Raw genomic sequence first — 22,794 nt, forward strand, 5'->3', positions numbered from 1 at the left:
AAAATCTAAGACCAAAATATCTCAATGTTTGATCAATAGATTCTTTGCAGCACAAACTATAGAAGTTTCGTAAAACCTGACTTCTAGAAAAATTGAACCACAAATATACAAGAGTGTTTAATTAAGAGGACTAATTCATTTTATAGGCACTGATTCATGAATATGGCTTGCTTTTTATAGCATCAATTGGCATAATAGGATATGTTAAATATCATTGACAATGTATTCCTTCCTTCATCATAAATTAAAGGAAAACTTAAGTAATTCTATCCACTAGGTCGGTGGTATATTGTTATGGTTTAAAAACTTATTTATTTTTTTTAGTAAATCGTAACTTGTCTCAACATTCTCATGCTTTTCTTAGCTCAATTGGAGGTTTTGTGTTTGTTTGCTTCTCCTAAAGAACAATATTGTATCCTATCAAAGAAGGTACTCTCGTACTCCCTAAGCCATATTTTGGGCTCATTATGTTTTAGAATCATTAACTACTACATCACCTACATATAAGGAGAGGATTATGATCTTAGGACATTGATTATACACCTTGATTCTAGACCAAACAATCTAACTTTTCTTTCATTTCTTTTATTTGTTTATTTACTGATATGTAGCAATTAAAAATGCAAATCTAAATACTTTATGAATCTATCTTTGTAAAGAAAAAATTACTTATTTACCTCCTCATTTTAGGGTTAGTTTTACTCAGTAATCTTCCACCTAAAAAAGTTTCAAAGTGGTCTATCAAGTTGGTTAAGTGGTTCATAGTAGTCCTAAGCCTCATTTGGCACCCAACTCCATGAAGACTCAATCAACTTGGAAAATTTGCCCTTACAATTACTAAGTATTTTTGTTTTTAACGGCATTTCAAAAAAAGGCCCTATTCCTAAAAGGCATTCTACTGCACTCCATTCCTAGATCTCATCCTTGATATCTCTTGACCTTCCTCTCCTATGCTTCCATTCAAGGTGTTATCCTCGCAATATTCTCCATCCTCTATGCCTTCCCACCCTCTGTGCCTCCTCTTTCTCGTCTATGTTTCACCTTTATCCTCGCAGCACTCGCATCCCCATCCTCCCACATAGATTGTCCTGCCTTGTTCTTTTGGCATCCCAAGCTCAGCAGAAGGTTAAATTCAACTCTTCTGAAGAAAATCTATTTTTCTATATTTTTTTATTTCAAAATACATTATTACTGTTGTTTAAGGTCATTGTTCTAGGCAAAATAATAAGCTTCTAGTAGTGGTGAATTAAGATCCGATTGATAAGAAAAGAACTTCTTAGGAGATATCCAAGTGAAAATTTATTTGTGAAACAATAAGATTCTTCAACATAAACACACATTATCTACCTAATTCTGGGCTTCAAGGACTATTGCAATGCTGTCTCTAGCAAGCATACATTGTTGTCCCTATGCTGCATGTCATGCCTTAGATTTTTATGTTGCATTTCATGTCCTATATATTATTGTCCCCGTGTTGTGGTGCTTTTAAAAAACTAGGTTGCATGTTTTTAGCATAATGTGTTTAATATGTATTCGTGCTAGATTCCGATTCCTCACTAATTGCAAGTAGAATGTCACTTTAATTGACAGATGTAAGAAGCTTAGTCAATGCTAGGTTCTTCAAGCAGATGTTGTTTAATTAAGTGTATATTATTTTCTTAGGTGTTTGTTTACTTATTGAGAATGATGTTGTGCTCCCCCTCAAATATTGTGGTCCCTTTGTATGAAATCTGCATGGATCATGAGATGCATTGTGTTGGATCTTGTATATTAGAAGTTTACTTTACCACTATATACATGAAGAAATCTATTTACAATAGAGTTGCACCATGGTCGTTCTGTAAAGTTCCAAAATCTAAAGATCAAGAATGCACTTGTTCCAGATTGATCAAGTCAATTAGTGATGATGCAGATAATCAGGCTAAATAGGTTTGATGCCATAGTAAAAGGACTTTAAAATTTACTAATGAATGCGATTGAATGGCAAAATCTTTTTAGTGAAGTCGTACTACCGATTTTTGAATCATGGAGGAGATTATTTTGTGCAATCGCTCCAGCCTCACAGACGACATCAGCCCGAGAGGATCAAAATTTTCAAGTAGTTGGCAACAAAAAAAAGAACTAAACAGTTTTTAACAAGAAAGGATGGTGTGCCCTATTCAACTATCCTTTGTGCAAAAACTATTTAGAGGAGATTGAGCATCTATTATTATTGCCCTTGTGCTTCCAGAATCATAAGAATAAATGCTACAGTAGGGGTCCATTAGCATCACAACTTTACATCAAGCTCCCTTTGGACTGGTTGTATTAAAATGTCATAGCTTAAGAACTTTGTCTATACCACCAAGTGTTTGCTTGGATGATGGTACCACCTCTTGCCACTTGGATGATGGTAGTTAAACTCTAACTACGATACAATATGATGCTTTCTCCCTCCTTCAGCTTGTGATTTCTCTCACTGCAAGCTCCTGAACAGCTTATTTAATTGTAGTTTCTTTTTTTTTTACTCCCTCTAATATTTCTTTAGAGGACTTCTGTAATGATGTGTTCTTAGTGAAGGCTGGTGGAGCTTTAGCTCCTCTTTCTCACAAAAAAAAAAGGCAAGAAGAAGAAGAAGAAAGAAAAGAAAAGAATCCTTGATAATGGGATGGACAAATGCAATTGGATGATTAAAAAAAAATGAATGAGCTATTTATTATAACAAATAGTTTTGTAGAACTTCTTCAATCTATTAAACATGCAACACATGAAAGTGTGATCAGTTCAGTAGTATTAAATTTGTCTTAAATTTCAAAGAGAATGATAATCTTAATAATCTGGCCATCTGCAAATGCTACTGTTTGATCAAATTGCTCTGTGATTTTGTATGGAACCACTAGATGTATGCATTTATGAATTCAGTTTTGCTTTATTTCAATTATCAAAAGTCATTTTAACCTCATCACTTTATGCATTAAATCTTAGTTGCGAAGGTTGCCATTGCAATGGAAAAACATTTGATGGTAGAGAATTATAAGAGTCAAAACAGAATGCGTCTGTTTGCATTGCATACTTTAGAAAGTTAAGATCGTTTCATTGAAGGACTGGAGGTTCCTTGTAAAAGCTAATTCTCAATTCAACAAAGCTTGGATCAACTAAAATTCCTCGAACCCTACCTTACTAAGTGGGTCATGAATAATTCCAACTTTGAGGCAAAAAAGCGTCAGAGGGGAGATTTATGGGTTCTCCACAAAATACACACGCACGCACACAGAGAGAGAGAAAGAGAGAGAGAGAGAGAGTAGTGGCTGGTGGTCCTTTTTCATATTCCAGATTCATTGTCAAGTTTGAATTCTCTTAAGCTTAAACTGCATTGATGCTGGAATATCACCGTTAACATTGCTAATATTCTGCAAGTAAAAGGAAAGGAAAAATTATTAATCAATTACGTGCGTGTTTGTGCAAAGTTAAGGTTTCACTTTTATCAATCTGAAAAAATAGATTTATGATACATTGCATAAAAATAAAATTAATATAAAAGAGTAGATTATATTCCCTTAAAAAAAGAGAAGGGAATAGATTGTGATAAAACTAGAAAAAGAGTATCAATTATTTGTTTCTAATGCATAACATTGTAGTTAGAAGCTTGGATAAGTTAGTTTGTAGGCTTATATTTCAACTTTTTGGCTAAGGGAAAAGAAATTTGGATCATTTGAAAATTATCTTGTAACAGCCTAGAATCTTACCCAAAAAGGCTAGCCAAAAGGTATATTTTTTTTCCTCAGTCTTGTATAAGTTAGCCGATGTGAGACTAAACATACGCCCGCACGGGTTCTCATAGACTCCTCCGTTCAAACCCTGACATTCTCGTCATGCTAAGGGTTTAAATCCATTCAAATTCAATCACAAGCATTACAATCGACTCATGGTCAGTTTCTATAAAATAATGTCCCCTAATCTGCATAGGTTATGGGCTGAGTTCGCTCTGATACCACTTGTAACAACTCAGGACCTCACTCAAAAAGGCTAGCCTAAGGTATATTTTGGGCTCCTTAGTTCTGTATAAGTACCCAAGATCTTCTCAATAAATAATCGATGTGGAACTAAACACACATCCGTATGGATCCTCACACATCCAGTTGTTAAAGATGGACTAAAAGCTAATGGAACAGAACATAGAAAATAAAAACTGAGCTTCCAAATTTTGCCTGAGAAATTACAGCCACTGGTGCTTGCATCTTCAAGTCAGAATCGACTTCCTTAAGGGTTGCAGATTCCAAATCCTATATATAATAAAGGGAGGGCGCCGCTCCTCCCGTAACCTGGCAGTAATGCCTGGCTTTAAGCCAAGCCTTACATGCCATTTTGCCCAAAGGCAAAATGGCCCAAATAACAACCATTGATGGCCGGATTAAAACCAGCCATTAGTTATGGTTTTGGGGGCCTATATAAGGCCCCCCCTCCTCCCTAGTCTGAAGTACACACTACACACACACACAAAAAGCTCTTTTCTTGCTTTTTGCTATGTTCTCTCTTTGTTGAGGCATTCGGACGGTGGAAATAGTGGACGTTGCTCTCGTAGTACGTTTTTTTTACTGAGTAGAAACTCTGGTGGCTCAAACTTTGGAGGTTCAAACTTTGGGACATGTGAAACAGTCCCTGAAGGATCAAATTTCTGCGATTGTGAGGTATATAAATTTCTGCAGTTTGTTCCTTCCTGATCTGATATTGTTTTCTTTTAGTAGATCAGAGATCGAGGGAGCTACTAAGTAGCATTTCACCCACCACATGGATCATGGCTTGGGCCTACACATCAAAGTTCTAATAAATTTTTGAGACCAGATCCTTCCACTGTGTGCTATCTGGGCCTTCTATGATAGTTATTTTCCTAGAAAGAACGAACTTAGAGTAGAGTTGGGCACTGGGCCGGGCCGCCCATGGCCCGGCACGGCCCGGCATGAAGCGGGCCGTGCCAGGCACGGCCCATTCAAGGGGGCCGTGCTGGGTCACGGTTTTCTGGCCCGCGGGCCGAGCCCGGCACGGCCCATTAGGGCCTGGGCTGGCACGGCCCGCTTCTTGGCCCGCGGGCTAAGCCCGGCACGGCCCGCGGGCCAGCCCGGCACGGCCCATAAGGGCCTGGGCCGGGCACGGCCCGCGAGCCAGGCCCGGCCCGTCTCCATTGAAATACCCAAAATACCCCTCAATTTAGCCCAAAATACCCCTCAATTTAGCTGTTTTTGGACTGTTGAGAGGGGCATTTTTGGAAAAATCCCAAAATAGCCGTTGGAAACGACTATTTTCTCCCCTCCCCTCTCCAGACGGGCCGTGCCAGGCACGGCCCGTCTCGTGCCGTGCCGGGCCCGGCCCGCCAATCGACGGGCCTGGGGCCGGGCCGGGCTTCGATTTTCTGCTGAGCGGGCCGTGCCCGGCACGGCCCGCTAACGAAGCGGGCCGGGCCAGGCACGGCCCGTTTAGACCCCTGGCCCGGTGTAAGAGACCAGAAGGTATGAGTCTCCCATCTTTTCCTTCAGGACTTTGTTAGCTGTAACAATCTGATGCTCAAAGCTAGATGAACAAATTTACATTTACTATCTTGATGCATTAACCGAATGAGATCAGTGTTTTATTTAGAAAAAAAAAGCAGGAATAAGATCAGTGGTAAAACAGACAGCCAACGCCAGAATAAACAGCAAAAGCACCAATAATTTCCTTGTTTGCATGCTTTTGGACATTTGGAGCCGGGCATTGATGTTCCAGCTCTTGAGACAGAGCCTAAGCTACCTTCCATGCTACATCTCCTTCGACAAGTCCCTCTGCCCCGAAGTACTTGGTGACCCAAACGAGTACATTGTTGTACAGCTTCTACAGCGGCAACGAGACACCTTTTGTGGAGTCAGGCTGCTAAAAATTAAAATGCTTGCACAAGCACTCCATGGTTTATGTTATATGGTCTCATCATTAACAATTTCTCAGGATGCCATTGCAAAATGTAACATTTCACCTTTCCAATTAAAATTTTTCTTTCTTTCCGATCCTGCCTATTTGCGATTTTACAAATAGATTGGCGCAAATTGTTATCGCATTTCTGCGACACTTAGCTTCTATTGTTGATGAAAGAAAAAGCCAATAATCTATTTTGGACCAAGCTTACACCCGAGATTTTTTTGTAAATCCGAGCTTGAGACCGGCCTGAGCTCAAGCCGGGATCGGCCTAAAGCCGATCCGGATCCAACTTGAGGAAGCTCGTTTGGACCCAGTCTGATTGGCCAAAAATTCTTGGCTTGATCGGCAAATATGCTCATGCCTGACCTAAAAGACTCGCGGCAAGACTCTAATGACACATTTGTGCTTGGATTAGACCGGGTTTTGGGCTCAGGCTTTGGGTCAGGGTCAGGTCATATACCCAAGCACAACTAAAAATAATTTCAGTCTTAGTCTCCCCCTACACTTCAATTCATAACGAATTCTGATGAGTGGCCTTTATCAACGACAAATCCGCCTTTTGTTCTTTCTTATATCACGGCTTTGGCGCTAATAAAAAATTAAAAACGTTAAATCATACAAAATTCCACAAAGTCCAACATGCTATTGAACTCAAAAGGTTTCTCATAGGACACGGGATTATAAATTTTGTTCATGGTACAAACAGGGTAAAGTTGAGCCAACCAAAACCAAGAGTATATTGTCTATTAAATTATTCAAGTTAAAAGAAAAGTTTACCTATATAGGAATCGAAGCCAACAAGCTTCCACAAATGTGGACCCCATGGGCCGGTATGCCCCATACTAGTGGACCGTCAGACTTGAGCTTCAGCCACAACTAATTTCTTGACCCCCATCATCGTGACAGCCAAACATAACCACTAAGCCCAAACCAAACTGATCACCGACCCAATCTACAGCATCCCAACCCACGTGCATTCAGTGCTTCCCGTACCCACTTCCGAAGAAAGATGCTATTCCATGGGCCCACATATCTCCTTTTATGTCCTTTTTTAAATCTTCGCTCCTGCGCGGCGGCAAGCAACGAGGGTGCCGGCACGCGCTCCCTTCTGTCCTCTGCCGCCGCTTCTGCTGCTTTTTTCGGAACCAGATCCTCCACTTTAGACCCTTCTTCCCCTCGAAAACCTCGGTGACCGCACCGCAACCATCTGGATCCCGTCACCTCCCATTCTTCTTAGAAGAGCGGGGCATTTGGAGGAGGAAGAACCGAGAGAGTAGGGGATGGGGTGCGCGCAGTCGCGGGTGGACAACGAGGAGGCGGTCTTCCGATGCCGGGAGCGGAAGCAGTGGATGAAGGAGGCGGTGACCGCACGCAACGCCTTCGCTGCAGCCCACTCCGCCTATGCAGTCGCCCTTAAGAACACTGGCGCCGCCCTCAGCGAGTTCGGCCAGGGCGAAGTCGCCCCCGCCCCCGCCTCCGTCTCCTCCTCCGCCACCGCCGTCCAACCCCCGACCGCCGTCTCCACCGCCTCCGCCGTTCAGCCCCCTATGGACACCCTCCTTCCTCCTCCCCCTCCGCTGCCAGACTTCTCCCCGTCTCCTCTCCAGCGCTCCATCAGCATGCCCGACCTACCCCCCTCCCAGAGGTTCCCCTCTAAGTCGCACCCGGACGCTTCCATCCGCGAGGAGGAGGAGGAGGAGTCAGCGGCGACGGGGGAGGACGGCGATGGCGGAGACCTGGACGGCCACCGCCGCCACCGGCGCCCCACCGCCGCGAGCCCCTCCCCTTCCCCCGCACCGCCGCCGCCGCCAGTGCCGGCTGAGTCGACCTGGGACTACTTCTTCGCCATGGACGAGAACGTGCGCGGCCCGTCCCTGGGCCACCCCGAGGAGATCCAGCCGGAAAGAGGGGAGGCGCCGGAGGAAAGCTTCAAAAGATCTGCCCCACCACCCCCACCCCCCGCCGTGGATCACGATGTGGTCGGTGCGGATGATGATCCTCCGGTGATGCCCGACAAGGTGGTCTTGGAACCGCCATTGCCGCTGAAGACGGGGAAAAAGCAAAAGCAGGATGACACGGTGCACCACCACCATGCTGTCTCGGCGCCGCCCATAGATGCCAAGAGGGGAAAAATGGTGGCGGCTGCAGCCCCCAGCATCGATCTACTGCAGGTCCTGACCGACATTGATGACCATTTTCTCAAGGCGTCGGAGAGTGCTCACGAAGTGTCGAAGATGCTTGAGGCCACCCGCTTGCATTATCACTCTAATTTCGCTGATAATAGAGGTGCTCGTCTCTTCCCCCCCCCCCCCTCAATGCTGCTTTCTTTCTGAGATTAGTGCATTTTATGTAGCCCATGAAGTTTGAACTTCCATGCCCCTCCATCGTTTTACCTTAAAAAATTGAACTTTATTTCGGATGTTGCTTCCTTAATCATTCTTCAAAGTTTTCAGCCCTAAGTCTAAGTTTGTCTGCCAATTGGCTAATGCTATTTAGTGCCAGAGAGAAATCATTACTTCAAAAAGCCTATAGAGTGTATTATTGGGTGCAGTTTCTTTGGATCAAGAGGGGATAAGAAATCAAAATGTATGATGGTGAGGTTGTGCCAAGTGTCTTGGATGTGTCATCGCATTATAACAATGTGATGCCCAATTCTTGAAAAAGAGAGAAAAAGGGAAAAGAGGCTGTATTGTACATGTGAGAGGTTTTCATCTGGTTTCCAAAGTTTCATAGGGGAGAAACACAAACAAGAAGAATTTTTTGAAAGGAGGACGTTCATGGAAGCAGCAAGTGGAAAGTCTATGGTCAAACTTTTGAGGAGACAATTATAAATGTAGGAAAATCTTGTTCAATAACATGGTTTTTAAGTAATGAACTTGAGGGCCCTAGGAGATTTCCTGAAATGGATATAGTATGAAGAATCTAAGTACAATCCTAGATAAGGAATCTATGGTTTTGCAGGATATGAGTTCTGTTGAGGCATCTTAATACTTTTCAGATAAGTGATGCTTGTCAGAGATTAGTTTATAGGGTTAAGCATTTAATGGAACTATTTAGATAGTCTTTCACAATGGTTTGTGGATATGTTGCTAAGTTGAAAAGGTCAACTTCCTTGATCAACTATCAAATTGCAATGACACTTTTATTTCTCTTGGAGTCTCACTAGGACTTTTATATGTTATAGAACTGGAGGAGAGATTTGTTGATGAAGGCACATACTACTAAAACTGGATGCTAAATGATGAACATTTTGTTGAAAAGCTGATTTTCTACTATACATAACGTGAAAGCATTTGAGTGAAGCAACATGATGCCTAATTCTGGAGCCTTCAAATAGCAGTCTTCTAAGATTAATCTGATTCTTCTTTTGGCTTATAGAGTCGACAAAAGGCTTTGACAAGTAAGTTTAGGTTTAGGTTGGGCCATGAATAACCATCAAGTTTTAAATATTGGCCTGGGCTTGGCCTCATCCATCCTTGAGCAAAGGCTCTGCTTGGGGATGCTGTAGCTTTTGGCTTAAAAGCTGTTTTTGGCAAAAGCTGCATTTTGAGGTTAAAAGCTGCTTTTCGGCAAAACATATTCCAACAAAAAAGAAGGTTGTACTAACATATCCCAATAGCTATTTATTATATTAACTTATTACATATATTGTCATGCACTTGAGCCATAAAGCTATCATCTTGTGCTACAATTTTTGATGGAGGCTCTTGTATGATGCCCTCATGGCCAATGTCCCCCACAACAAATGGTATATAATTATCATCATTATCAACCTTATCAAACTCCTCTTATGCTTTGAATGCTTCCTAATGGAGTTGTGAGTTGCCATGCTAGCAACAATGATTCTCATTTGGTCATCCAGCTTATATGCATGCAGTTGATTAAGTATAGCCATCACCGAACTCCAAATGTATTGGAGTGATGCATGGGCTTGGTTGAATACCTCATTTTGGACCCCATTTTTGATTGCTACGCGAAATTAAGGAACATAAGATCTTTCTTCTTTGTGTGGTTCCACATACCCTTTCATGTTTGCATATCCTGCATTAACAACATATTATTTATCTATTCCAATGTACAAATATTGTCATGTCAAATAGAAGTATCATTCGTATACTCATGGTCCGATACCATATAGGTTGACGGCCGGTTCAGTACTATACCAACACACAGTATGCAATGGTGTGCCAGTTTGGCCTTTTTTTTCTCAATATTTTTTAAGTTTGAATTAATGGTAATCAATGCTGCCGAACCGGTACCTGTAGGTATACCGATGGCATATCAGATCGGTTTGGGCTGTACCGAACCGGTACCACTAGTTCGTCTGGGTTTCGGCTATCGTGCGGCTACATCATCCGGCGCCATGGTCTGGCATCCCGATCGGTACGGGTCGATACGTACCGGTATCGAACGGAACCGGTACGGTACAACTATATTTTTCGGTTTCCACTATTCGCAATTCGTACCGGTCGGTTCCCACTATTCGCAATCCATACCAGTCGGTACGGGCCGGTACCGATACCGGCCCGTACCGACCCTGTACCGCCCCGTACCGATCTGTACCGACTGGCTCGTACCGACCTCAAAGTTTTTTTGGCTTTTGGCCCAAACCAGCCGAACCGGTACCGTACCGATTCGGTTCGGTATGGTACCGGTACCGTACCAGTACCGGTGCCTACCGGTACGTCGGTATGGTCGGTATAGCGGACCTTACCTGGCGCTATGGCAAACTGAAAGTGTATTGGTACGAACCGGTCCAGTTCACACTGGTACAAGACGGTACCGAGCTTGTATTAGTGCGAACTGCTTCGTGCAGGATCGGTCAGGGACATCCTCCGTACAAGACCAGTCAGGGACCGAACCGGTCTGGTACGTGCTGAACCGGCTGGTGTAGGCCGGTTCAGCATACCATGGTGGTAATTAATTTTTTTTAAAATTTTCAATGATTTTAAGTATATTCTGATATTTTTAATATTTTTTGATGTTTTTATGATCGTGATACGTCCTAAATGATGCCTCTTAATGTTTTAGAGTGATGCAAAATATAAAGTGATTAGTGAGATGTTGCATGCTAGAAGAAGCAACATGAAATAATATAAAATTAATTAGTTAGATACATAATATAAAATGATACAATCAATTACATATATTTAAAGTACAACATACATACGGATATCTAAAATCTTGTAGAGTGGCACTGTTTCTCGTAAATATCTATATCATTAGCATAATCAGGAGGCATATTAACTCACCTCTCTAACCAAGCGGCGTTGTAGTCATCTATGCTTATTTTATTAGGAACGCGCTTTGGAATATAACTAGTTTCAGATCTCTCATTGAAGCTCTAGCTTTGAGAGGTATCTTCTGGCTAATAATATGGTTGTAGAGGGGTCCATTCGAGCATGCCAGCAGCAAAATTCGATCCACAAGATGCTCCGGATTGTGTAGGATGGTAGTCACTGGAAGACAATGCCTCTGACGCACCGTATTTATATCCGTATCCATATAAGTTGCTTATGGCTGCGGATAATAGAATTTAGTATACGACTTGGAATCTGATACGTTTATGGATCCTACTCCACATGCAGGTCATCTGCTGCTGCATCGTATCCTCCTGAACAACCTTGCAGAAAATTCATCTTCTATAGCAATCGTATTTTCGCGGGTTCTATCAAATTGTGCCTTGTGGTCCTTATCCTGTATAGCATGTATAAACTGAGACTTACCGGTGACTCAAAGATCACCCTGCGATTATCTCATAAACGGTGGTCTCATGTCCACTCTTTCTCTGGCCACCAAATTCATGACTACCAAAATTGTTACTGCTGCTCTTTTTGATCTTTGAATATGAGGGAATTGATTCTCCACACTCTCTATCGAGGCTGCAATTGTCTTTTTTTTTCTTTTTTGCTGCACCGAGCAACTGCCTGCTTTCTCTTTGTGCCTCTCTTTGCTTGGCTATGCTGGGAGGATGGCTGTCACCCTCCTAATTGAGTTGATCGGGTAGTGCGATAGCCTCGTCTAAGCAACTTTTGATTATATCTCTCGAGAATGTCTTAAACAAGGAGTCATATGATGATCGACTCCTTAGTAACTCTTGTGGTTGTGGCTGATCAGCTGGAAAGATGTGCATAATGTTGCAATCTGCTTATTGCCCTGCATCCACCATTGCCTTGCTGGCTACGAAACTGGCTGGTTGTGGAGGCGATTTGAGCTTATCAAACTCCAGCTCCTGCTACTGGCCTACAAGTCATCCGATCATAGGATCATCCTTATTATCAACAAAAGCATTGTGGATCGGATCCGTGTACTTCAGCTCTAATTTTTTCTGAATGCACTTCAGTCTCAATCTTAGATTGTAGCGAACATATACAAGGTCGTTGAGGTGCTTCTGTGTTAAACGATTTCTCTGCTTGTTGTAGATGAGGGCGAAGGTTGGCTAGTCACACTCGCCACTCAAGGAGAAAGTCTGGGAGAGAATTCGGATAGGTAGCTGCTTAAGATTTTTTGCAGACAAACCAAAATAAATCTATCATTAAGCTGCAAAAATATTGAAGAAAATCATATATAAAATAGTATCATATTAGTAACCATCTAATATCAAGTAATAGTTATTATTGATATGCAATATACTTGGATTAATATTTTTCTTATTTACGACAGCTGCCTAGACTTCAAAGCTGTCAGTGCTTTTCTTAAATATTTTTGCCTGTGAAAAAGAATCATGTTATAATATGTTAATCATTGAAGACACGAGTTAACTTATGCATGCCACTTAAGTTAACATACCTTTTCTAAACATAGGACGACGATTTCTGGATCAGGCTTTATCTTGTAAATCACATTACATAGAGCGGCCAGAAGTTCGTCATCCATATCGATTTCAGGTATGATATACTGGAATTTTGGGTTCACGTAGTAAGCTGCAGATAGAATTTGTAATTATTTTTGTAAAATTGTACAAGTACAGAAGCAATCTAATTTTTAATGTTTTTGCTTATCTATTAGATGCAAGTTTCTATCCATCTGATAGTTTCACTGTTGCTCAGTGATGTCGATGTACTTCAGGGAATGTGTTGAATCTGCCTTCATGATCTGATTCTTTGTCCTCTCCATAATATGATATAAGAATCTCATCTGAGGATATCTCTCGCTGTTCACGGCCCGAAGCACTTCGTACAATAGCTTGATAGCTTTCACTATCTTTTCGGCTTGCTGCCAGAATATTTGCCTTGTAATCAAGTTCTCTGTAATAGCTTGGTAGCCTTCACTGTTTTTAATTATTTTTTAAATTAAAAAATAATTTTTAAATATAAATATTTTAAAAAATTAACTTGAGCTCAGATCTATGTAGAACCCTACTATGGATGCTACATCTATTTTTCTAAGCTTGCGGATATGCATCAAAAGCTATTTATTTTTTTAAAAATTTAGGCCTAGGCTACTTTGCTCATGATCGCATCAAAACTGAAATATATGGACACCAAATAGTTGGAGATTAGCTTATATGCCTCTAAATAAGCTTCTAATTTTGCAGTTATTTTTTAGATTTTATTTTTTATTTTTTAATTTAAAAATATATTTTTAAATTTAGAAAATTATATATAATCCAAAAATTAAAGATTTTAGTGGAATTGCATAGATCATCTATAAATCTATAACATATCATGAAATCATGCTAAATTAAAAAATTTGGCATGACCTTCTCTTATTTTGAAAATTTCTCTGTATTTTTCAGCATTGAAAAAAGGAGAAAATGAGGTAGGGGATGGAAAATATACCTTGTTTTGGGTTGGATCATCCTTGAATCGTCGAAGTTAGCGCGGTTTTTGGCTTGGGGGGTTTAAAAAACAAGGGGGGAACCGGTGTGAATTGGTGCGAACCGTCCGGTTCACCTTGGTTCCGGTCCGAATTGAGCCCAGTTCGCGTCAGTTCCGCTTCGAACCGAGCCCGGTTCAGACCGGTTTGGGACGGATTTTGAACACCATAGCCGAAAGACTTGGTCCCGCGTTGATTTGGCCCAAATCGGGCGGTTTGGGCTGGTTCAGCAGATCCTAGTTCTACTCATAAAGTTTGAAATAAAAGTTACTTGTTACACTCACTATCTTTGGGATAAGAAAAATTTAATTCTGGTCTCCACAAAGCCTCAACAAAAATATGTTTACCATGGGCAGTCCTTCACATCCAATCGATACAAATGCAAAACACATTGCAAACCCACGTACTACCATTATGTTATGTGTGCTATAATATCTCCTCCCTATTTATGGAATTTGTTTATCCACAGGAACCATGTCCCATCGGTAGCGGCACTACAATCATGTGCACTATATAATAAGTAGAGAAACTAATAAATGTAGAGAAATGTACAATTCAAGTATAAAAAAACCACGTCAAGTCTTTAATTTGAAATATGAGTGAAATTGCTGTTTTTGTTTAATGTATTTAGGGATGGTATCATTATAATCTGATGGTTGCCTAATCATGTCAAATACATATAGCTTGGATGCTTGAAGAGCTCTATGTACCATAATGTTGAGACTTGAGACTGTTCTTGAATAAATTTATTTCCAACTCCATGGTCAAAGGTCAGCAAGAAAATGGCTATTATATTTTATACATGCATATATGGCAAAAATTGGAATCATTTAGATCAAAGATTGCTGAACTATGCCGACCTGATCAATTTGTGGTGTACCACTGGTCGGTTACCAGCATGGCACAGGGCATCCTTTTGAAGCCATAAATCCCTCCTGTGGATGGTGCAGACAACTCTCGAAGCAGAGTCTCTTCGAAACCCTTGATGGAGAGTCCCTTCAAAATCTTCACCTCTCTCCCTCCTCTGCCCCCCTTCTCTCTCCCCCTCCCTCTCCCCCTATGCAGACCCTTCAAAACCCTCGCTTCCCATCATGGACCCTTTGAAACCCTCGGCTCTCTCTTGCCTCCTCCTCTGGCCCCTCTCTCTCCTTCCTTCGCCCTTTAGTCTCCTACCATTCTCTTCCCCAATCCTCTCAATTTGAGCTTGGGGTTGGACGATGGCCCCGATCTCCTCCTTGGACCATTCTACAATGGGGAGGCCGCGATGGATAATGATGGTGGTGATGCCGACTATAGATCTGGCCTCTCTCCCTCATTGTGAAGTGCTTGAAGCCTGGTCAAGTGAGTCCCCTCTCTCTCCCCCCTTCTCTCCCTCTCACCCTTCCTCTCCTTCTTGCTCTCCTGCCCTCTCCTCCTTCCTCTCCGGTCTTCTCCCTTTCCCTCCCTGTGGTTTCGGTACCCTGTGGTTCGGTACGGTATGAACAGGTGCCGTACCATATTGGTCATCGGTAGGCACATTTGTTGGTACCGGTTCTGCGATTCTTGATTTAGATAGTCTTTCACAATGGTATATGGACATATTGCTTAAGTTGAAAAAAAGTCAACTTCTTTGACTGGATAGTTTTTGTGAAAAGCTGTTTTTCTACTATATGTATAGTGCGAAAACTTTAGAATGAAGCCACATGCTGCTGGATTCTGAAGTCTTCACATAGCAATCTTCTACGATTAATCTGATGCTTCTTTTGGCTTATAGAGTAGACATAGGCATCGACAAGGCAAGTTTAGCTCTAGGTTGGGCCATGACTAATCATCAAGTTTTAAATGTTGGTTCGCGCTTGGCCTGATCCATCCTTGGTCCAAGTCTCACTAGTCCGAGCATGACCCAATTGTAATATTTTAGGCATAGGAGTTGCTCGGCCAAACTTGAGAAAACCTAGCTCGATCCATTTCATTCATAGCCATGATACAAAGAAAGAAAGAGAGGTAGAGATAGCAATTGGTGGCAGAGGCAAAGGTTCTTACAGTGTGTGATGAGGTATTTGGAGATGGTTGGGCAAGGAAGGTGTCAATGGCAGTGCGTCCAAGAAAGAGAGGATAGAGGGGGCTTGGAAGAGGTCGTAGGTGTAGGAGAGGTACTTTGAAATTGAAGGCGCTTAGGCCTGTAACTAGAGAGGCCGGTGCTCTGATGTTTAACCAAAGCAAGTGGTGCCCCAGTATCTAGTGATGGCGAAGGGATCTAGAGATGGGGGAAGGCGAAGGGAAGAGACGGAGAGGAGAATAGGGGGATGCTTGGCAGTGCTCTGGTGTTTAGTGTGAATAGGAAGGTTATTAACACTTAAGAGAAGATGGGAAGTAGGAAAGAGGAGGGAGGGAAAGAGGTGGAATCAAGGATGTGAGCTTTAGCGACATTATTTAGTTAAATATGATAAAATGTATAGGTAAATTTAATTATAGTTTAGGTCTCTAGTTCAAGCCTACGTAGACTTTTGTTAGTTTGAAATTGGCCCACAAATTATTGGGCTTTAAATTCTTTGCTTGGTTTGGCTTGTGAGGCTGGAATTCTTTGGTGAAGCCTAACCAAAATTGAGCTGCGCATGCCATATATCCCTTTTATATAGGCTGAGCAACTGAATAGTTTCCATCTTTTGTGTGTTCATTTTATTTACTTGACTATATTCTTGTGAATGTTCTCAAATAGAGATTGTGTTAATTGTTATTTGTGTTTTAATAATAGTTATATGTATCCTTGTTCACAGGACACATTGACCATTCTGCAAGAGTCATGCAAGTCATCACATGGAACAGGTCATTCAAAGGCATACCTCGTGCTGATGATGGAAGGGATGATTTTGATAATGATGAATGGGAAACCATTGCCACAATGTTGGATAAGATGTTGGCATGGGAGAAAAAACTATATGATGAAGTGAAGGTATATGATAAATTTTCCTTTAGCTTCATTTATGATTTAATCTCTAGTTGCCTTTTCATCCTCATTCATTTTTTAGTTTAAGTGGTTAGATTTGTAGTAGGGAAGAAAAAAGATTATAATTATTTTTTCCCTTCCTTTATCTAAAACATCTTGACCTATAAAAATATTAATAAGGCTGCTTATTGTATACAATGTTTACCCGTTACCTATTAGCTTAAACTTTTGGGGTCAATTGGTTAGTTAGCATGGCATCAAAATTTTGGTTTGTTGGAGGTCACAAGTTCAAATCCCGACTGTTGCCCAGAGATGGTCACCCAAGAGGGGGGTGAATTGGGTGTTTTAAAACTCTTCGGCTAATTAAAATTAAAACACACAAATATATGAAATAAGGTAATGATAGTGGGATGAGAAGACAATCACAAACACACGGTTTTATAGTGGTTCGGAGCTTCCACCGCTCCTACATCCACTCCCCAAAGCGCCTTTGGGTATTTCCACTATAATCCAAGATTACAGTACGGTAGTTTTGCGAGTTTACTACCCAACTCGTTGTTTTACACCGGGCTCACAACAAACCCTAAACCCCCAATTTCTCTTAGGCTTGGGACGCCTTTTCCTTGTTCCAAGTCCCTTGACTTGAACAAGCACTACAATCAAAGAGTTTACAAAAGAGAATAAAAGCTCTAAAAAGCAAATATATCAATTATGAACAATTTAACCCGGAAGAATCTTTTTGCCGTTGGAAGCGTGGGAGATGTTGATTCTTCCGATGTGGAGTGCGTAGGATCGAGTGTGAGCTTTGAATCCCGAGCGCACGAGAGCGGTTGAGCTTGAAATCACAAGAGAACCTTGAATGCACTTGATTTCTACACTTTAATGCTCTCACTCTCTTGAACTTTTCTCTCTTGAATAATTTTGCTTTTGGGTTGGTGAAGAGTTGTTGAGAACCACTTAAGAGGTCCCTTTTATAGCCCAAAAAGCAAATATAGCCGTTAGAAACAAAAAGAGAAGGATTTGAAATTCAAACCAAACCTGAAAAGCTGTCAGTCGCGTCCCAGGCGCTCCGGGGACGTCTCTGCTACAGCGAGAGACGTCTCGCCTACAGGATTTTTACTTTTTACTTTATCTGGGGTCGACTCGGCACTTTACGGGGACGTCTCGGCTTGTCTGCACTTTTTGAGTGGGGACGACTCCGCTTGTTTGGGGACGACTCCGCTTCTTTATCTTTGAAAAATATGTCCTCTGGAATTCCCTGAGAGAGTCGACTCCGCTCTTTCAGGGGACGTCTCGGCTTGTCTGCACTTTTATGCATGGGGACGTCTCCGCTATCTCAGGGTCGACTCCGCTTCCTTATCACCGCAGAAACCATTCTCTGGAAAACCCTGAGAGAGCCGTCTCCGCCATCTTGGGGACGACTCGGGAAGTCTCCTTTTTGCTTGCGGGGACGACTCCGCGTACAGCGGGGACGTCTCGCGCATATCCCTTGAAAAACGTCTTTCTGCCGCCACTGAGAGAGTCGACTCCGCTACTGAGAGAGTCGACTCCGCTAACGCGGGGACGACTCGGCAGGTGTCGGGGACGTCTCCAAGTGTGCCAGTTCTTCCTGTTTGTGCCAGAGACATCTCTGAAACTATCAGGAGACGTCTCGGCTGTCTCTGAACTTTTTCTTTAGCTCAAAATATTCTTCAATAAATTCATAAAAATTATGGAAACTTGCCTAGACATTTCTTAACAATATTCTAAGTAAAACACATGAATTTCTCAATTGAATTGTTAAGATATAATGGAATTTTACTCTAGTGTTTTGTATTCATCAAAATCCATTAGGGGGTCAACAATCTCCCCCTTTTTGATGATGACAAAACACTGAGTATATGCAAAATTTGAAATTTAAACATATACACAGTATTGATCAGATATACAAGTATAATGTTTTGATTTGAACTAGATACAATGTGCATCACTCAAATTTCCTTGTGCATAGAATTGTTCTTAAATGATTTTATCATATGAACTGAATTTGAATCAAGTTAGAATGAAATATTGATGCTGAAGATAATTGAAAGCTAGATTCTTTTTGACTCCCCCTTTCTTTTCCAGAAGGGCAATTATCTTAAAAATCAATATTCTTCAATAACCATATCCCTTACAATATTGATACCACCACTCCCCCTTTTTGTCATCAACAATGAAGGGGACAAATTATCCTTAGGTGCTTAAGACTCAATTTATAGTAGAATTCAGCATTCATTTTACTCCCCCTTTGATATTCAGGTTGTGCTCCCCCTGTTTCATATGCTTTGATAAGTTGTGCCAAATTTAAATACTTAATGTATGTTTTGAGATTCTTATGACACATCAAGAGGCACATTCATATTCACAGAAACACATCCACAGAAATGGCAATGTACACACATTTTTCAAAAAGGGATTGTATTCATGTATCATTGTGAGATTTTGAAGTCATTACATAGTCAAAAAGAAGAAATCATTACAAGTATTGATTTCTAATACAAAAGTGTTTCAAAATGGCCTAGGATTTACAAAAAGAAGATCCTACTGGATATCCATCATCGGCGTCGTTCCTCATGGTGCCTACCAGTTGTACTTTGTGCATAAGCCTTACAGGCTGCATCTATGAAACCATTGATAGAATCCATGAGGGTCTTAAAGTGATCTCCCTGTGACTTGTGGAAACCTGCCACAAGTGCTTCAAACTCTAAGGTTGCCATCTCAATTCTGCCTCTAAGTTGGGCAACTAAGGTGCCCACATTGCCATCTGGCTTTGTCAATTCTTTGAGGCTCTTGGAAATGGCCTTCAAGCTGTCCTTGAGCTCTAATGATCTGCAGGTTTCGGTGGCACCCACCCCAATTATTTGTTGCTCTTGGGCTTCAATTTGAGCTTTAATATCTTTCAGCTCTTGTCTGATAGGGGCCAGCTCCGCAGTCATCATGGATCTCATCTCCTCCCTCATCTGCTGACAAATGACAGATGCTAAGGTGTGCATCTGCTCCTCTGATAGGAAGGAGGTCCCACTGACTGGAGGAGGTGGTGGCATGGATGTGGAAGGTCCAGCTGAGCTGGAGGGAATATCAGGGATGTCCATGTGGCTAGGTGGAGGAGAGTGATGGTCAGACTCATGATGTGGGATTTCAGGCTCTATGGTTTGTGCTTTTCTTTTTGGAACCTTGACCCACGACCCATCTATCTTGTGAAATTCCATTCTTCTCATTGAGCCCTCATTGTAATAGTCGGTGTTTCTTAGGGCCTTTGCAGGTTCATTTGGTGGTATGGGAACCTTGAAGTGTTTAAATATTAAGGTAAAGATCATGCCATAGGGTATACTAAACCTAGAATACCTATGACATTGGGCAATGTAATTTAGCATGAGTCTAGGGAGGTTTAGGGGGATCCCTTGTAGGATATGGTGCATTATAACTAAATTTCGCTCCGAGACAAAATCGAAGCGACCGGTTTTAGGGAATAGGACCCGATTGACAATGCTTAAAAGAAGTCTCATTTCTGCATTTAGGTCCTGGGAGTAGACAACATCAAGAGGGCCGCAGTCCTCTCTTCCTAGAATCAAGTTTAGGGCTATTTTCCTTTGGGGATGTGAGGTCGGTGCCTCACCGTCCTTAGGAATTTGTAGGACAGTGGATAGGACATCCTCATTAATTTCTACCAATGTCCCTCGGACATATGCAGTGTACCCTAAGTCCCCTAAGGCCATATCACTAAACATTTCTCTAACAAGGCCGGGGTAGGTCGAGGTTTTGAGGGTGCAAAGGTGCTCCCACCCTTGGGCTCGGAGTCTCTCTCCAATAGAGAACCCCTCATGATCTAGAAAGGAAAAATCGATGTACCTACCAGTCGTGACTGTGCGATTTGCACAGGAAATCGTCGTGGTTGGCGGAGCAACCGGAGGAGAAGGCGCGGAGGGTTCTTCCCGCCGTTCCTCACCGTCGCCCGCTACTCTAGGTCGCCTCCCACGGATTGTCCTAGCTTTCTTTGGTGCCATGGATGCTAGGGTTTGCGATTTAGGGCAAATGGAAGCTAGGTTTTGAGGTTGAGAGCAAATGGAGGCTAGGGCTTTCCGTTTTGGTCGGGAATGAGGGAGAAAGCTCGAGTCGGCTCGAGCGATTTCGACCTATTTAAAAAGTCCTCATTCGGTCCTCGAGACGTCTCGGCGACTAAGGCGAGACGTCTCCCCGTGGGGGGACGTCTCGGCGACTTGCCAGAGACGTCTCCGGCACAAAAAAAAAAAAAAATTTCAGACTGCATTTCCAAAATTTTTGTTTAATCACCCTAATCAATCATGATTTCTTTTGATAAACACAGAGTGAATTTGTTTGTGATCCTCCCCCTTAATATTACATCTTATAATGATTTGATAATGATTTTTAACTTATTAATGTTGAAATGAGGAATGTTTGACCAAATTTCGAATACCCATGATATAGGCTCTGAAAATATCTCTATGAAGAGTCCAAGGGAGGGTAACCATCCTCCGGAAAGTCAAACAGTTCGTCATTTAGCTTAGATGAATTTATGTTTTCACTTATGTTTGCCTTGAGGTGGATTACTAGTTCGAGTAGCAAGGCAATGCAATACAAGTTCAATTCATTTGCTAGGATCATACAAGCTCAAAGCATTCCTTAAGAAATTGAATCTATCTTTACAAAGGGGCTTTGTAAAGATATCAGCTAATTGATTTTCAGTACATACATATTCAATCACCACATCATTTTTCAGCACATGATCCCTAATAAAATGATGCCTAATCTCTATATGCTTTGACTTAGAGTGTTGGACAGGATTTTTTGTTAAGTTAATTGCACTTGTATTATCACACTTAATTGGTATATTGTCCATTTTAATACCGAAGTCTTCAAGTTGTTGCTTAATCCAAAGAACTTGGGCACAACAGCTTCCGGCTGCAATGTACTCAGCTTCAGCTGTGGACAAGGCAACTGAATTTTGTTTCTTGCTAAACCAAGAAACCAAGTTGGCACCCAAGAATTGACATGTGCCACTTGTGCTTTTTCTGTCGAGTTTGCACCCGGCAAAATCAGCATCGGAATATGCAATTAAGTTTATATCAGATTATTTAGAGTACCATAAGCTTACATTAGATGTCCCTACTAGATGTCTAAAAATTCTTTTAACAGCTTGCAAGTGTGATTCCTTAGGACATGCTTGGTATCTAGCACACATACAAACACTGAATAATATATCTGGTCTACTAGCAGTAAGGTAAAGTAAAGAGCCTATCATACCTCTGTACAATTTGCAGTCTATACTTTTACCTTTTTCATCTTTGTCAAGCTTGCAACTTGAGCCCATGGGTGTGCTGATTTCTTTTGCATCCTTTATCTTGAGCCTATCATTTCTTTGATATACTTGGACTGACTGATGAAGATGCCTTCCTCTGATTGTTTTATTTGCAGCCCAAGGAAGAAGTTGAGCTCACCCATCATGCTCATTTCAAATTCTCCCTGCATAAGCTTGGCAAATTCTTGACAAAGACTATCATTAGTAGCACCAAAAATTATATCATCCACATAAATTTGTACAAGCAATAAGTCATTTCCTTTTCTTTTAATAAAGAGGGTTTTGTCCACATTTCCTCTCTTAAATTTGTTCTCAATTAGAAAATTACTTAATCTTTCATACCATGCCCTAGGAGCTTGCTTAAGTCCATACAATGCTTTATGCAATTTATACACATAATCTGGATGTAAGTGATTTTCAAAACCTGGAGGTTGTCCTACATAAACTTCCTCCATTATATAGCCATTTAAGAATGCACTTTTTACATCCATTTGATAGAGTTTAAAATCCATGAAGCATGCATATGCTAAAAGCAGTCTAATAGCCTCTAATCTAGCAACAGGAGCAAAAGTTTCATCAAAATCTATTCCTTCCTCCTGATTATATCCTTTGGCCACTAGCCTAGCTTTGTTTCTTAATACTATTCCATCTTCATCTAGTTTATTTCTATACACCCACTTGGTGCCTATAATTGAAACATTAGGGGGTCTTTTTATTAGAGTCCAAACTTCATTTCTTTCAAATTGGTTTAATTCCTCTTGCATAGCATTCATCCAATTATCATCTTTTT

The 22,794-nt window shown here is 41.4% G+C and overlaps 1 protein-coding gene across 1 annotated transcript in view; it reads left to right on the plus strand.

Annotated features, from left to right (window-relative positions):
• Nucleotides 1-7,005: 7,005 nt before the first annotated feature.
• Nucleotides 7,006-22,794, plus strand: part of LOC103720359 (nitrate regulatory gene2 protein-like) — a 35,341-nt gene continuing 19,552 nt past the window's right edge. Inside the window, exons 1-2 of the mRNA XM_008810022.4 lie at nt 7,006-8,208; nt 16,497-16,672. Of these exons, the coding sequence (XP_008808244.2) occupies nt 7,203-8,208; nt 16,497-16,672 (1,182 nt within the window). The 5' untranslated portion in view covers nt 7,006-7,202. The remainder of the gene's footprint in view (nt 8,209-16,496; nt 16,673-22,794) is intronic.

Source organism: Phoenix dactylifera, unplaced genomic scaffold (assembly GCF_009389715.1).
Source record: "Phoenix dactylifera cultivar Barhee BC4 unplaced genomic scaffold, palm_55x_up_171113_PBpolish2nd_filt_p 000026F, whole genome shotgun sequence".
Classification (NCBI taxonomy): domain Eukaryota; kingdom Viridiplantae; phylum Streptophyta; class Magnoliopsida; order Arecales; family Arecaceae; genus Phoenix; species Phoenix dactylifera.